Source organism: Heloderma suspectum, chromosome 5 (assembly GCF_057233095.1).
Source record: "Heloderma suspectum isolate Gila_16-S chromosome 5, 16-S_ref, whole genome shotgun sequence".
NCBI classification, from domain to species: Eukaryota; Metazoa; Chordata; class Lepidosauria; order Squamata; family Helodermatidae; genus Heloderma; species Heloderma suspectum.
The window spans coordinates 201,321,848-201,337,826 of NC_139462.1; the positions used below are offsets into that span (position 1 = coordinate 201,321,848).

General features: G+C 41.7%; 1 protein-coding gene across 6 annotated transcripts in view; it reads right to left on the minus strand.

The window, feature by feature from the left end:
• The window catches only part of DNAJC1 (DnaJ heat shock protein family (Hsp40) member C1), a 120,644-nt gene that overhangs the window by 50,035 nt on the left and 54,630 nt on the right, over positions 1–15,979 (minus strand). For 5 of the 6 annotated variants that reach the window (XM_084859036.1, XM_084859038.1, XM_084859041.1 and 2 more), the window contains 2 exons: positions 10,570–10,660; positions 9,374–9,540 (listed from right to left, as the gene is read on the minus strand). In XM_084859036.1, the coding sequence (XP_084715162.1) occupies positions 9,374–9,540; positions 10,570–10,660 (258 nt within the window). The remainder of the gene's footprint in view (positions 1–9,373; positions 9,541–10,569; positions 10,661–15,979) is intronic. The other variant, XM_084859037.1, reaches the window with a different exon arrangement.

Genomic DNA, 15,979 nt, shown 5'->3' on the forward strand with positions numbered 1-15,979 from the left:
GCAGACTGCCTCTGATACTGGAGGTAGCGTAGAGCCATCAGGACTAGTAGCCACTGATAGCCTCCTCCTCCAGGAATTTGTCTAACCCCTTTAAAGCCATCCAAATTGGTAACCACCCCTACAACTTGTGGAAGTGAATTCCATAGTTTGACTATGCACTGTGTGAAGAAGTTCTTCCTTTCATCTGTCCTGAATCTCCCAGCAATCAGCTTCATGGGATGACCCCAGGCTTTAGTATTATAAGAGAGGGAGAAAAATGTCACCTTATCCACTTACTCCACACCATACATAATTTTGTACACCTCTAGTCACATCTCCCCTTACTCGCCTTTTTTCCGAGCTAAACAATCCCAGCTGTTGTAACCTTCTCTCATACGGCAGTTGCTCCAGCCCTTGATCATTTTAGTAGGCCTTTTCTGCACTTTTTCCAGCTCTACAATATCTTTTTTTAGACATTACGCTTCCTTCATCTTTCCTTCTGATTCCCTTACAACACATGTAACTACAGCAGAGCAGAGCAATTATGCTATGTGCTACAGAATTGCCCAACCTGGTGCCCCCCAGATGTGTTGGACTGCAAGTTCCATGGTTCCTAGCCAGCATGGCCAATCTGGAGGGCCAGGATGGGGAAGCGTGGAGGCACTCTGAAGTCCATCCTTGAAAACCAAAGATCTGCATATAAATATATGCAAAAATGGGCATTAGCAATAATATAGTAACATATGCAATGGCTTCTTTCATATTCTTACATTTCAAAACTAGTTAATTGTCTGTAATTGCAAAATTACCAACTTTAAATCATTTTAAAGACAGCCCAATCATGCTAGCAGTATATAAAACTGCCTGTCAACTTGGTCAATGTGAAGAACCAGCAGCTGATCACCAAGGTAGTAGCATTTATCTAAAAAGTCTGATGTTATCAAAACTAATTACATTGAAGCATGCAAGGAAGGAAAATCTCAAACAGATAGTTTCTTGGGGCTTTATATTGCTGTTCTTACATATTCAGGGATACCAGGGTGTTTGTGGTTTTGTTTTTGATCAAACAATGTTTTTGTTTGTTGATCAAACAATCCCTATGTAGCATGGCAGACGACTCCATGGGATTTTTACCATGCTCCTCTGCTTGTATACTGAATTTGGTGCTAAATTTTGGAAAGTGGGTGTCTCAGAATACAAGTTTTGCCCCAATCTTCAGGCACAGCTCAGAAAGGGGTTTCCCACCACAATTCCTCCCTCTCTGCTACTTTCCCTATCCTTTCCCCCATGTAGGCTTAACTGATGGCTGAAGTGGCAGTAAGACATACCCCAGTGAGCACTTTCCCATTGTTGGAGGTTTGGTTCCCATCAGGTAAGTTTTGGGGAAAGGGAAGGGGCTACTAGGGCTCATAAAATGACGGGAGGCAGGGAGGCCCTCTGACTCCTTTTGCTCCTGTTGATCTTAATTAATCAGAACAAGACTACAATTCAAAGTTTGGAAAATAAAATATTTCTCCCAAGGGCATTTTGAATCAAACTGAGCTAGGGACTTGTCCATCCCTACCTATATAATCTTAGGTAATTGTTTGCTTGGAGGAATTCTGATTGTCATTCATCCTGTGTATAGCCCAAGATGATGATACTATTAGCCAATACAGTCACTAAGTTACCTAGCAACTTTTCTAAGTTTGAAATTTGGTCCAGCCTTTGACCTTATATAAACACTGTAGGACAGGAATCCCAAACCTTTTGGGTTGATGAGCACATTTGGGATTTTGAGAGAATGTTGTGGGTGCTCTCACAAATGGCTGCCATAGGGCAGGCTTGCCAAGTCATAGAAAGGCTGCCATGGTGGGCACAGCCAGGCACAAAACACTCATTTCTCAGAAAGCAAACCAGTGACACTAAAAAAAGGTAATTTGTCCAAGCACCCAAGTACAATGCAGAGGTGAGGTCTAAGCTTTGAAACACAAAGCCACTCTGTCGAAACACAGTTTTCTGCTCCAACACCCATTTCACAGAAGACAAACTGATGAGGCTTGGATAAAAGTAACTTGGCCAAGAAACTGCATACAAGGCAGAGGTGGGGGCTGAGCCCCAAATGCCAAATTGCATATTTGTCATGCACAAAGTGCAATAAAAGATCCATTTCACAGAAGACAAACACACCACAGAAGACAAACACACCACACCAGAACAAAGAAGCAGACCAACTATGACAGACCACACATGAGGCACGCAGGATGCTTCCTGCCAATTCCACTAACTCCCCAGGACAGTATCATCCCCAGCTTACCTTTTTCTTTTCTTCTGGGCAACTGGGTACACTTCAACATAAAGTGGTAGGCTGCAGCCACCCACCATTTTCATTTTCTAAATATGTGGGGCCAGAGGCATTCTTGGAAAAATGACATTTCTAGAGGGTGGTTGCTTTGCAGCATGCTAGCCCCCCAGTTAAAAAAAAAAATTAAAAATCTTTAGAAACAAAATATCAGAAGGGGCAAGGAGCCTGGCAGGAGCCGAGAGAGGCATCTGTGGGAACCACATTTGAAACCCTATTTTGAGGCTAAAAATCCCCCCCAAATTGTCATTTAATGTGCAGTGTAGTTCATCCTACTCTACAAAGGCTCAGGATTAGATATTAACTAACCATTCTTTGAGTTATCAAGTTCTGACCAGAACGTAGTCCTATAATGTCATACATGCTGTTTGATAGGTTATATTGACCACTTTTAGTTAACACAAGCATTTCGGAGAGGAAGGCAATATGTTGAATGTATTTGGGGGATAGATAGCATCCCTTTTCTTTAGCAGTTTTACTTTTCTATAATCAGTGTTCTGATTACAGAAAAGCAAAACTGAGCTTAGGTTTTGTTTTGAACTGAGCTTAGGTTTGGTTTTAGATTTTTCAGAATAACCCATCCCTTTTCCAAACCCACCACTTCTCCCACAAGTTAAGGAGGAGCAACAATGGGAAGGGGCCATTACCTTCATTCCCTGTTTGTGAGCTTCTTAGAGGCATCTGCTTGGCCACTCTGGGAAACAGAACGCTGGACAAGAGGGACCTTTTGGGCTACTCTTATGTTTTGATATAAGAATCTACCAGCAGGGTTTGCTGCTCCTGCTGATTTTTGCATCATATTTTCTTTCTGGTTTAAACAGAAACAAGCTGCTGGTATCATCACAGAAATTGCAATCTAACAGTGAAAATGTGTTCAGCTTGAATCCAAGATCCTGTTTGCAAGAACACGTTCCCTCTCTTCTCTTGACTCCAGTTAATAATATGGTGACTTCTTAGATGGATGGCAGGAAGGTATACAGTTAAATAGCAACAGAGTAATATGATAGGTGTCTTAATAATATATACAGAACAACAAATTCATCTGATGAAGCAGGAGAGACAATGACATTTATATCTCTAAGTATCCCTTAAATCCTAGCAACAGCCTTTCCACAATACTGTTCAAAGAGAAATCTGGTCACAGATAAATACTAACTAGAAGCTCAGTGTGCACAAGGAGTGCTGCCTATCCTTGCCTTCTCCTGAACTGAATCTGAAGAAAATCCCAAACTAATTGTCCAGAGAACACATAGCAGAGGAAACAATGTTGTACATGATCAGACACCACCATTTAGAGCACTTCCCAAACACATTAGCCTAGAAGGTACAGTGTAGAAAACAAAATCATTTCTACTTCACCATCACCAAGTCCACATTTGTTACAATTCTTGTCTCCATCATCACAAAAAAATGATAAAGTTGCTTCCCTATATTAAAAATGAGGGAAGACTGAAGAAGGGACTTGGAGCAGGTCCATCTAGCAAGACTTGGAATTTAAACATGCAACATGCATCCAACAAAGAGTCCAAATCATTCTCTAAACTGGATCAGAATCACTGTTGATATGTGTTTATTGGTTGCTGTAGGGAGCATGCATTAACCGCTAAATGTATATACCACTTTATATCCCAAAGTGATTGCAAAGCCATTTTACAATGCAATAAAATCAAACGCAACAATAATAACCAAGTAATTTCAGTATAACAGTTTCTTCCAAGATTACCCTCTGTTAATTGGGGTAGATGCATTTCTAACATTTTCTCAATATTACATTCCATATTGCTCCTCTTATTACCTGTACTACTGTTCCATGTGACTTCATGTTACTACAACACACGACAATGGTCACAAATTGAACAATCCTTGTTAGGGATGTACACACATACAGTTGCCTGACACTGCTCCTGAAACTCAGGCAAATTTAAAAGCAACCTCTTAAGCAGCACACGGAAATAGCTTAATAAAAGGAACAGGGAAGTCTGTGTGTGCGCATGTGTGCACACATAGTATTTGAAACTCAGCTCCAAAATTAAAGGTTTTAATGCCTCTTTAAACCTTAAACAATATTTCCATATCGATTTTTAAATAACTTGATCTGATATATTATTTTCACAGTACCGAATACTAGTGAGTCACAATTCCAATTGCCTGCATGTCACTCAATACTACTTTACTCTAGCTTGCCTCAGAAGAAAAAGCAGCTTACAATGTTTTACTTCCAAGTATTGATAGTGGATAAATTACAACTGCTTTCAAAAGTGGTTGCTTGGCTAGTTTCATAAGCAAACTGGCTTGCTGGAGATCTATGATATTATGCTATGGCCATGGGTTTCACAATATTCTGAAATAGATGCTTCATGTAGATAGTTGTATTATATGAGCTCAAGGGAAAGAGATGGAAAACAGGCACAGAGAGGTCCTTTATTTGGCTAAGGCAATTATGAAAGTATCAACAACCTCCGATATACAGACGATACCAACCTAATGGCAGAAAGCGAAGAGGATCTCAAGAGCCTCTTGTTGAGGGTGAAAGAGGAGAGTGCAAAAGCTGGTTTGAAACTCAACATGAAAAAAACTAAGATCATGGCATCTGGCCCCATCACTTCCTGGCATATAGAAGGGGAAGAAATGGAAGCAGTGACAGATTTTACTTTCTTGGGCTCCAAGATCACCGCAGACGGTGACTGTAGCCATGAAATTAAAAGACACTTGCTCCTTGGGAGGAAAGCTATGGCAAACCTAGACAGCATAGTAAGAAGCAGAGACATCACCTTGCCGACAAAGGTCCGTCTAATCAAAGCTATGGTTTTCCCAGTAGTAATGTATGGCTGTGAGAGCTGGACTATAAGGAAGGCTGAGCGCCGAAGAATTGATGCTTTCGAACTGTGGTGCTGGAGAAGACTCTTACGAGTCCCCTGGACTGCAAGGAGGTCAAATCAGTCCATCCTAAAGGAAATCAACCCTGACTGCTCATTGGAAGGACAGATACTGAAACTGAAGCTCAAATATTTTGGCCACCTAATGCGAAGAGAAAACTCTCTGGAAAAGACCCTGATGCTGGGAAAGATTGAAGGCAAAAGGAGAGGGGGACGGCAGAGGATGAGATGACTAGATAGCATCACCAATGCAATGAATATGAACTTGAGCACGCTCCGGGAGAGAGTGCAGGACAGGAAGGCCTGGCGTGCTATGGTCCATGGGGTCACGAAGAGTCGGACACGACTGAACAACAACAACACTAAAAGTATATTGGTCCACTCAGATATTTCCTTGCCAATTGTGCCTTTGAAACAGGTTTATTACAAAAAGGGCCCTAGAACCGAAGAAGGCATTTTGATGGAAGCCTTGCAGTTTTGCCAGCTGCCAAGTAAAACACCTAGCTTTAAATCATATAAATTCACACAATTTCCACAGGATTGTGGAAGTTTCTGCTGATGACCCCATCTTAATGAAGCTGAATCTCAATGTGTACCTCTTCTGCAGATCAGCAACACTGGTCGCTGGAAAACACCAGATGCCACAGCATTATAAAGCCCTCAGCAAAAATCACATGGTTCGTTATGAGTTTTTTAAATGTGATAGATTTTGGGCTTCCTTCATGCATTGGTAACTGGCAATACGCTCTGCAAATCCAAGATAATGGTCACTTTTGCTTCCCTGCAGTGCCCAAGACTCACTTCCTCAATGTGTGGTAAATGAATTGCTGCCAGTCACAATTGCCTTATTAGGCTCATGTAGAGCCACACACCTAAGAATCCATCTGTCTTTCATGTCTTAGTAATGCCCACTTTGAAGAGTTTTTGTTCTAATGCCAAACAAACCACTCACTCTTGTACTTTTTCCCCTCTAAGTCCCCCCACCCACAAATTCTACAGGGGCAGATCTAACATTAGGACTGTCAAATATACCAAACTATGCATAATGTAGCAAACTAGGAGAAACTTACAGTTTTTAGCATTTAGCACACAGTTGCCATAAGTATGGACAAGGTGTATCCTTCTTAGAGTGATTCAGTCTTTTTCATGATGTGTGTATCAGGCTAACTTAAAAGTGTGGAGGCAGGGGAGGGGGACACTTGCCCAGCCAATTTCACAAGAATATAAACAAATAATCATATATGGAAGATTTGCATATGTTAAAGTGCAACCCAAAAAGCTACCCTTAAGAGCACGAGAATTAATTTGTGTGGAAGGATGACGTATATGACAACAAAAACCAATCACAAACACCAACGATGCTTCAAGTCCAAACAAAAGGTTGCAATCCTGAACATACATACTATGGCATAAGCTCTATTGAACACTTCTGAGTAAACATAGGATTGTGCTGTAAGAGCCTTTCCAGATTGTTAAAACAAAAACCAATTTTAACTCAATTCAACAGAGTTCTTCATTTAGGCTATATCACCTATTCCCCTGAACCACCCACCCGGAAAAGAGGAGCAAATTCTCTCAACTTTGTCCCTCCTTGTCTCAGTAAGCAAGTTCTTAGTAATAAGGAAAATGACTAAGAAAAGGGGCAAAACTTCAGCAGCTGCTGAAGAGTTTACTTTAAAAAAAAACGTTTACTAGAAAAAAATTGCTGGCGCAGACACATTTTTACACTTGATTGCACAGCCATATAAAATAGAAGATTCAGCCCTGCTAGACAAGGACAATATCCTTGCTAGGCAGAAATGCTCTACTTAGTGCTTGCCACGTTTTAAATTTAGCACTGGAGGGGAGAAGGGCTGCACAGCAAAAAGCTGAAAGGTGGCTCACAAAATGGGAGGAATGGGTGTAAGGGCATGGCTCAGGCAGTTTCAGGCTGCAAATATAACTGGAAGGAGGCCTCTCAAATACTATGCACATTAGCACAGATCAATGAAATTAATCTCCTGAATGCCTGAAGTAATTGTTAAAGGTAAGATCCATACTCTAAGAAAACGAAAAAAGTTGAAGTTTCTTTATGAAAATGGAATGCCATCTTCCAGCATGAAAGAAAAAGGGGGGAATAGCACACACATAAAATACAAATCTGACACACATTTCTATTTACCAGGAATGGTGTATGACTTCGCTCACACTAATGCAGATTTCTAGCATAAGGACTGGCGGGAGCTAATGGCATTTACAGAACTATAAGGTGATAACACACTATATACACACACATACATTCCCTGCTCATCTACAGTTATTAGTCAGTTATTAAGCGGTGGTTAACACTTGTAGTGCTTCCAGAGTAGCTTAAAACCTGGGTACCTGAAGGCCTTCTTTCTCCTGCACCAACCTGCTAAAATGTTAAAATTGCCCCCAAAAGCCCTTCTCCCACTTCTCCTCCTTCTCAAGCAAAGCAAATGATGAACAAGAAAAGCTGAACCCTGAAACTGAACCCTGACAAGACCGAGGTACTTTTGGTGGGAGACAAGAGGAGGCTGGGGGATGTTGACCTGGTGTTGAATGGGGTACAGCTACCCTTGAAAGACCAGGTCCGCAGCCTGGGGGTCATTTTAGACTCCCAGCTGTCCATGGAGGCTCAGGTGTCAGCTGTGAGCCGGACAGCGCTGTACCAACTCCATCTGATACAGTGGCTGCACCCCTACCTTCCCGACCGTCTGCTCCCATTGGTAGTACATGCCCTGGTCTCCTCTTGTCTAGACTACTGTAATGTGCTCTATGTGGGGTTACCCTTGAAGATGGTTCGGAAGCTGTAGCTGGTGCAGAACGCAGCAGCTCGCCTGATTAAAGGCAGCCGCTGGCGTGATCACATCACTCTGGTGCTGAAGGAGATGCACTGGTTACCAGTTGCTTTCTGGGCCAAATTCAAGGTGTTGGTTTTGACCTTTAAAACCCTATATGGTTCCGGCCCAGCCTATCTTAAGGAGCACCTCCAGCAACACCAGACAGCCACTCAACAAGATCAGCCTTGGATGGCCTTCTCTCTATCCCATCAGCCAGGACAGCTAGGCTGGTGAGGACGAGGGAGAGGGCTTTCTCTGGTGGCCCCCAGTCTGTGGAACTCCCTCCCTAGGGAACTCTGCCATGCCCCCTCTTTAATGAGCTTCTGTCACGCATTAAAGACGTGGTTGTTCAGGCAGGCATTTGGGTTGGGTTAGGGTATTTTTAGAAATATATTTTAATGTGGAATTTTATTGTTTTAAGCTGTTGTATTATTGTACATCACCCAGAGGGGCCGGGTGACCGGCCAGATGGGTGATTAAGAAATTTAATTAATTAATTAATTAATTAATAATAAAATAAAATAAAATAAAATGGCCTTCTGTGGTGACACTGTGATTGTGGAATGCTTTGCCCAGGGAAGCTTACCCAGTGTTGACCCTCTTGCCTTTTCAGGACCAGGTAAAGACCTTTTTCTTTGTCAAGAACTTTATTGTCCCAGTTGTCATCTTTTTAGGACCTTTATGCCACAGTCCTATGCATGCTTAAGTGGGAGTACATCCCATTGAATACAGTGGGACTTCCTTCTGAACAAGCATGCATTGGATTGCTCTGTATATCCTGGAGCTGTTGTATTTTTACTGATGTTGTAGCATTTTATGCTTTATTTTAGAATTATTTTTAACACGGAGAATCACTCTGAAAGACTTAGGACTAGCGGGCTAGGGGACAGGATATAATCTTGTGATAAATAAATAAAACACTCTAGAACAAGATAATCTCAGGATGAGTACAAGAGTTAGGGTCCTTCTGGTGACAGTGTCACCAAAAGTTTGGAAAAGCCTCCCAAAGAAGCTCATCTGGGCCAACAGTTGCTCACCTTTGGGCAGATAGAAAAATCAATCTTATTCCAGTGAGCTTTTCCTGCAGGCTGCTTTTAGATAAAAATTTGTCTCCGGCTGCTCCTGTTTTTAAGTTGTTGTTTTTAGACTATTTTATTGATGTTTTTATTTTACTGGTGTATTTATTGATCTAGTTTTGTTAGTTACCTTGATTATTTGTGCAGAAAGGCAGGAAATAAATACTCAAAAATAAATAATATGGTAACATACATTGTCTGGACTTGACCTTTTTTCTTTCTTTTCTTCTTCTTTTTTAGAATGGTGGATATACTTGCCTTCTTTTTTTGTGTTTTGTTCCTATCTTCCAGCCAATCATCCATCTGTTCTTCAATCTCTTCAATAGAAGTGCCATGATCATATGACGGTAGAAATGCATTTGCTTCTGCCACTGTGTATACAGGAAATTCAGATTTTGGTTTCTTGACTTTAGGTTTCTTTTCCTCTGAAAAACAAAATTTTAATTAGAACACTAACTCAGCCAGAAATATGATTCAGACACGTATTGAACCCAAATATTTTAAAAAGCTTTTTTCATGTTGATAGATGACAGCTAGAAAAGAGGTTAATTCAGACAGCAGCCACAGCTATTGTGACCAGGTTCGCACGATCACTGCAGTCCACCATGGCTTATTTAAAACTACAAAAGGATGAAAACAGGTATATTTTAGATATATCTATGGACAGATATATATATTGACAAAAGTGGGCAAACTGGAAAAATTAAAGTACCATGAAGAGATAATACTGCCTGCAGGATTATAGTTTTAACAGGGTTTGCATTTGTGTATATATATATATATATATATATATATATGTATGAATGAACATTTGTAAAATGCTTCGTTGTTACAAAACAAGCAAATCACAGTAGAAGAAAAAAAGAGAACTATTCACTGCTTTTCCAAATACTAAGGCAAGTTACATATTTCAGTTAAATCATGTTTAAGCAGCTGAGAGAGTCTCAGCAAGGTCTAATTCAAGATATCAAAGGGATCATAACTGCTTCATAAGCTTTATATGCAGGTGCTTATAATTTTCAGTGCATTTTCTAATACTTAGAAGTCAAACCAATTTGGAACTGCTATAAAATTCACCACCAATTATTTCCAGGCAGTCACAAAACTAAGGAAGGCTCACGAGGATGACTATTTCTCTGAGACTTTACCCAAGTCCTACCTTTCAGAACTATTAGTATTTCTCTCACATTTCTTCCCAACAGTATTTCTTACTCAGCTAATTCATTTGGATGCAAGATTAAAAATTTCTACAATGGAATAGGAATTCAGAGGTCATTTGGCAACATCATACTGCAGTTAACCAGGTCCCAAGCAAAACCATTTTATGTAGTTCCATAGGATGAAGTTATCATTCACAATACATTTGGGAAAGGTGTGACCTCCCCTCCCCCCACACATATTTTAAAAAGTGTACATCGAATCAAGACTGTGCTTTAAAAGAAAAATAAACTCACTCGGAAGTGTTTCCAGTTCAGCTCTAGCCAAGGCCTCTTCTTTCTCCTTCATTTTTGTCTCTTTATATTCTACATACAGATGTCTGGCCTCCTTTAAGAAAACATAATGATATTAGCATCTCAAAGCAGCTGGCTGCAATGGCACCATTTTAAACTTTGCCATGATTAATTTAAAGCCCCAGCAATTAATCATTTGCCGGGGGGGCGAGAGATAATCAGGTCCTGAATTAATCAAATATTTCAATTCTGAAATTTATTATATATAAGAGAAAGAAATATATTAACAGTAATTACACACCACAGCAGAGTCGTAATACTATAAAGAAGTTGCCTTAGAGCAACATGTTGCTGTAACTGTCTGTAATTAAGAAAATGAAATGTTTAATCCTTGTAGATTTTAAATGCAATATTCCTCGCTAGTGTGCAAATGCCTCCTAGCAGTGGCCACTACAGTATATCATCCCAATTTAGTTCCGTACTATGTTGGGAGCTGAATGTACGTATCAATTAAGGGGTTTACAGATGTGTATTATCTGAGCAGTGACACTACTGTGGCAGTGAACTCGGTGCATTTTGGCCGGACTTTCTTCCCCAGATCATGCTCAGGGGAAACCTGTTCTTTCTGTTTAGAGTGAAGAGGCTATGCCCATGGGCTTGTTTTGGCACTGGCAGGCCAAAGCACTCCAAGCACCTCAGCCACCCAAACAACCAATTTCAACTCGCAGGACAGGCTGAGAAATGTCCAGGTGGCAAAGGCAATGTAAACGCCTCTTTTGTCTTCCACCAGACCAGCCAGCCTGCCTTTCCTCTCTAGCTTGGAGTTGGCTGGGCTGTTTGCGTAGTGGGCAGCTAAGGTGCTCCCCACACTTTCCCCGTCCAAATGAGCCACAAATTTGCCCTCTAGCTGGTGCTGGGGGGACTGGCACTGACTTCTGGCTACGAAGGTGGTGCCGATGAGAGAGATTTGGATTCTGGGACCACGGGCTATACTTCCTGGAAGATGGGCTGTTGGCAAGGGACGGGTTGCACCTCACAAAGGATGGAAAGAATGTGTTTGGCCACAGCATGAAGAACTTCATCAGGAGGGCTTTAAACTGAATCCTACAGGGAAGGGAGATGTAATGTTGGGGGTAACAATGGACGTAGGCGCATGCACTGCAACGGAGAGAACAGCTCAGATAGCGCTCAATAATAGTCTTCAGACACATGTAGAAAGAAAGACAGACTATGAAGCACATGGTCTTCGATGTCTATATACTAATGCCCAAAGTATGGGAAACAAACAGAACAAACTTGAACTCTTAATACAGGAGGGAAATTATGACTTGATAGGTGTAACTGAGACTTGGTGGGATGACTCTCATGACTGGAATACAGCAATTGAAGGATATAACTTGTTCAAAAAGAACAGGAGGAACAGAAAGGGAGGTGGGATTGCACTGTATGTGAAAAATACGTATCTCTGCACAGAAATACAGGAGGAGGAGCTTGGTAGCCCCATCGAGAGCATCTGGATCAAAATTAATGGAGCAAAGAATAAAAGGAACCCGGTGGTCAGAGTCTACTACCGGCCACCCAATCAAGGAGAAGACGAGGATGAAACTTTTGAAAAGCAAATAGCCAATGTTTCAAGGAAGCATGATATAGTAGTAATGGGGGACTTCAATTTCCCCGATATTTGTTGGGAGACAAATTCTGCAAAACATCGCCCCTCCAGGAAATTCCTGACTTGTGTGTCAGATAACTTCCTCCTACAGAAAGTAGAGGAAGGAACTAGAGGATCGGCTATCCTTGACTTGATCCTAACCAACAGAGATGACTTAGTGGGTAAAGCAGCAGTTACAGGAACTCTGGGGGAAAGCGACCATGTTGTACTTGAGTTCTTGGTTCTAAGGGAAGCAAAAGCCAAGTGTAGTCAAACGCGTACCCTGGATTTTAGGAAAGCTGATTTTAATAAACTCAGAACAATGATCAGTAAGGTCCCATGGCAAGCGACGCTAACGAGAAAAGGAGTCCAAGATGGGTGGAAGCTTTTAAAAAAGGAAATTCTCAAGGCACAATTACAAACAATTCCAACAAGAAGAAAAGGTGGAAGACAACAGAAGAAGCCAGTGTAGATTCACAAAAAGCTTAGGGATGACCTGAAAACAAAAAAGGACACATATAGGAAGTGGAAAGAAGGCCAACTAACAACGGAAGAGTACAGGCAGGTAGCACAGAATTGCAGGGATGGTATCAGGAAGGCTAAAGCTGAGAACGAGCTGAGGTTAGCGAGGGATGCTAAAAACAACAAAAAGGCTTTCTTCAGCTACGTCCATACTAAAAGGCAGAAGAAAGAAATGGTTGTTCAGCTATTAAATAAGGATGGCAAAATGATAACAGATGACAAAGAAAAGGCAGAGGTGCTCAGTTCCTACTTTGGCTCAGTCTTCTCCCAAAAGAGGGTCTATGACCCCCCTGGCAAAGGCGAAGTACGGACTGAAGGAGCAGGATTGCAGCTTGAGATCGATAGGCATATGGTCAAGGAACACCTAATTACTTTGAATGAGTTCAAATCTCCAGGGCCAGATGAACTGCATCCTACAGTAATAAAGGAACTGGCAGAAGAACTCTCAGAACCACTGTCTATTCTCTTTGAGAAATCATGGAGGACAGGGGAAGTGCCAGATGACTGAAGGAGGGCTAATGTTATCCCTGTCTTCAAAAAGGGTAAAAAGGAGGAACCTGGGAACTACAAACCAGTCAGTCTGACATCAATCCCTGGGAAAATTCTGGAGCAGATTATAAAGCAATCCATCTGTAAGCACCTTGAAAACAATGAAGTGATTACTCGAAGCCAACATGGATTTGTCAAAAACAAATCCTGCCAGACGAATCTGATCTCATGTTTTGAACAAGTAACCTGCCTTGTGGACCATGGGAATGCTGTAGACATCATATACCTTGACTTCAGCAAAGCTTTAGACAATGTGCCCCATGATGTCCTGATGAGCAAACTAGCTCAAAGTGGGCTAGATGAAACAACGATCCGGTGGATCCACGGTTGGCTACAGAAATGGACTCAAAGAGTGCTTATCAATGGGACCTTCTCAAACTGGGGAGAGGTAACGAGCGGGGTACCACAGGGCTCAGTCCTGGGCCCAGTGCTCTTCATCATTTTTATTAATGACTTGGAGGAGGAGGTGCAGGGAATGTTGATCAAATTTGAAGATGACACAAAATTCGGCAGGATAGCTAATGCTTTGGAAGACAGAAACAAAATTCAAAGTGATCTGGACAGACTGGAGCGCAGGGCAGAAAACAACAGAATGACATTTAATAGGGATAAATGCCAAGTTCTGCACCTAGGAAAAAGAACCCAAATGCACAGTTACAAGATGGGGGATACGTGGCTCAACAACACTACAAGCGAGAAAGATCTTGGAATTGTTGTCGATCACAAGCTGAATATGAGCCAACAATGTGATGTGGCTGCAAAAAAGGCAAATTTTCTTTTGGGCTGCATTAATAGAAGCATAGCTTCCAAATCCTGGGAAGTACTAGATCCCCCCTACTCAGCACTGGTTAGGCCTCATCTGGAGTACTGTGTCCAGTTCTGGGCACCACACTTTAAGAAGGATGCAGACAAACTGGACAGGGTTCAGAGGAGGGCAACAAAGATGATCAGGGGACTGGAAACAAAGCCCTATGAAGAGAGACTGAAAGAACTGGGCATGTTTAGCCTTGAGAACAGAAGACTGAGGGGAGATAGGATAGCGCTCTTCAAGTATTTGAAAGGTTGTCACAGAGAGGAAGGCCAGCATCTCTTCTTGATAATCCCAGAGTGCAGGACACAGAATAATGGGCTCAAGTTACAGGAAGCCAGATTCCGGCTGAACATCAGGAAAAACTTCCTGACTGTTAGAGCAATACGACAATGGAACCAATTCCCTAGGGAGGTGGTGGGCGCTCCCACACTGGAGGCATTCAAGACGAGGCTGGACAGCCATCTGTCAGGGATGCTCTGACTTGGATTCTTGGATTCCTGCATTGAGCAGGGGGTTAGACTCGATGGCCTTGTAGGCCCCTTCCAACCGTACTATTCTATGATTCATTCAGGTGGCTGAGGCACTCAGAGTGCTTTAGCTGGCCAGGGCCAAAAAAAAAAAGTTCCTGCTCCCTTTCCCCATGTCAGGGACTAAAGCTGCAATCCTATGGATGTTATCTTGAAGTAAGCTCCATAGAATGTAATGGGAATTGCTTCTGAGGAAAAATGCATAGGACTGCACTGAAGGGAAAGAGCAGGGCCCTCGTGATCACCATTTCTGGCTTGGCTGTCAAGGCCACATTTTGTAGATCCCTGCCATGGCTGCAAAATGCTCTAATGGGATTGCCCCTAATTTATATTTAGCGACCCTCATGTTTGACAAACTAACTTGCTCATTTTGAGGCAGTAAACAGAAAGAAATATGGAGTTAGACAGACGGGAAGTAATTCTGCCATTGTAGGTAGAGATTTTTCTGCTACAGGTTATAAACTGGAACTTTCTATCTAGCTCTTACCTACAACAGAGTGTTTTAACCACATGAAGTGAAGAGAACACAATAAATCCCTCCATAAAGACAACGCATATGCTCCAGGCCAGGGGCGTTGCTAGGCATGGACCTGGATCTATTTACTAGAGCTCTGGGTCTTTTTCCCAGAGCTTTGAGTATTCCTTGGTGCCAAGGAAGTTTTGTTCAACAGCTTAATTGCAATGCAGGAGCAATTTTCAAGGGGTATCACAGCTGGGAAGGGAAGGGTTAACCCTTTCTTTCCCACATGTTGCAACACCCACCAAAAAATCTCCCATGCATAGCTATTAAACTCAGAAAAATTCCTTTGGTGCTAATGACAGCTTTTTTTCTAAGCCTAATTGCATGGGTGTGTGCATGAAAGGGCTCATGATAAAACTTATCAACCACTCTTTTTTGTGCATGCTCCAGACCTGCTCACAGCCATTGCAAATTCATTGTAATCTAAGAGGAACTACAGATTTAGGTTGATCTGGGAGTGTGGTTCAAATTAATTAAATAATTAATTTTATTTGGTGTGATCTGGATGAGAAATTAATTGGCTGGCTTCTGTGCATCTAAAGAAATCCTGGTAATTATTTCTAAATGTGCAGATATAAATAAGCATATGTAAATTTTATGCAGATTTGTGTCCTATGGGTCAGGGCCTCGGCTCTTTTAAGTGCCTAGTAACCCCTTGCCCTATGCTTCAGAAGGTCAGAACTGCAGTGTGTACACATACAGCACAATTCAAGGTAAATGTTTAAAATGACAGGCAGTAACTTTAGTACTTTAAAAACAAACAGAATGCCTGCATTTTGACCTTTCCAAAATCAAGTAAATATATCAGTTTTATGTTTTTTTATATTTGTGTTTTT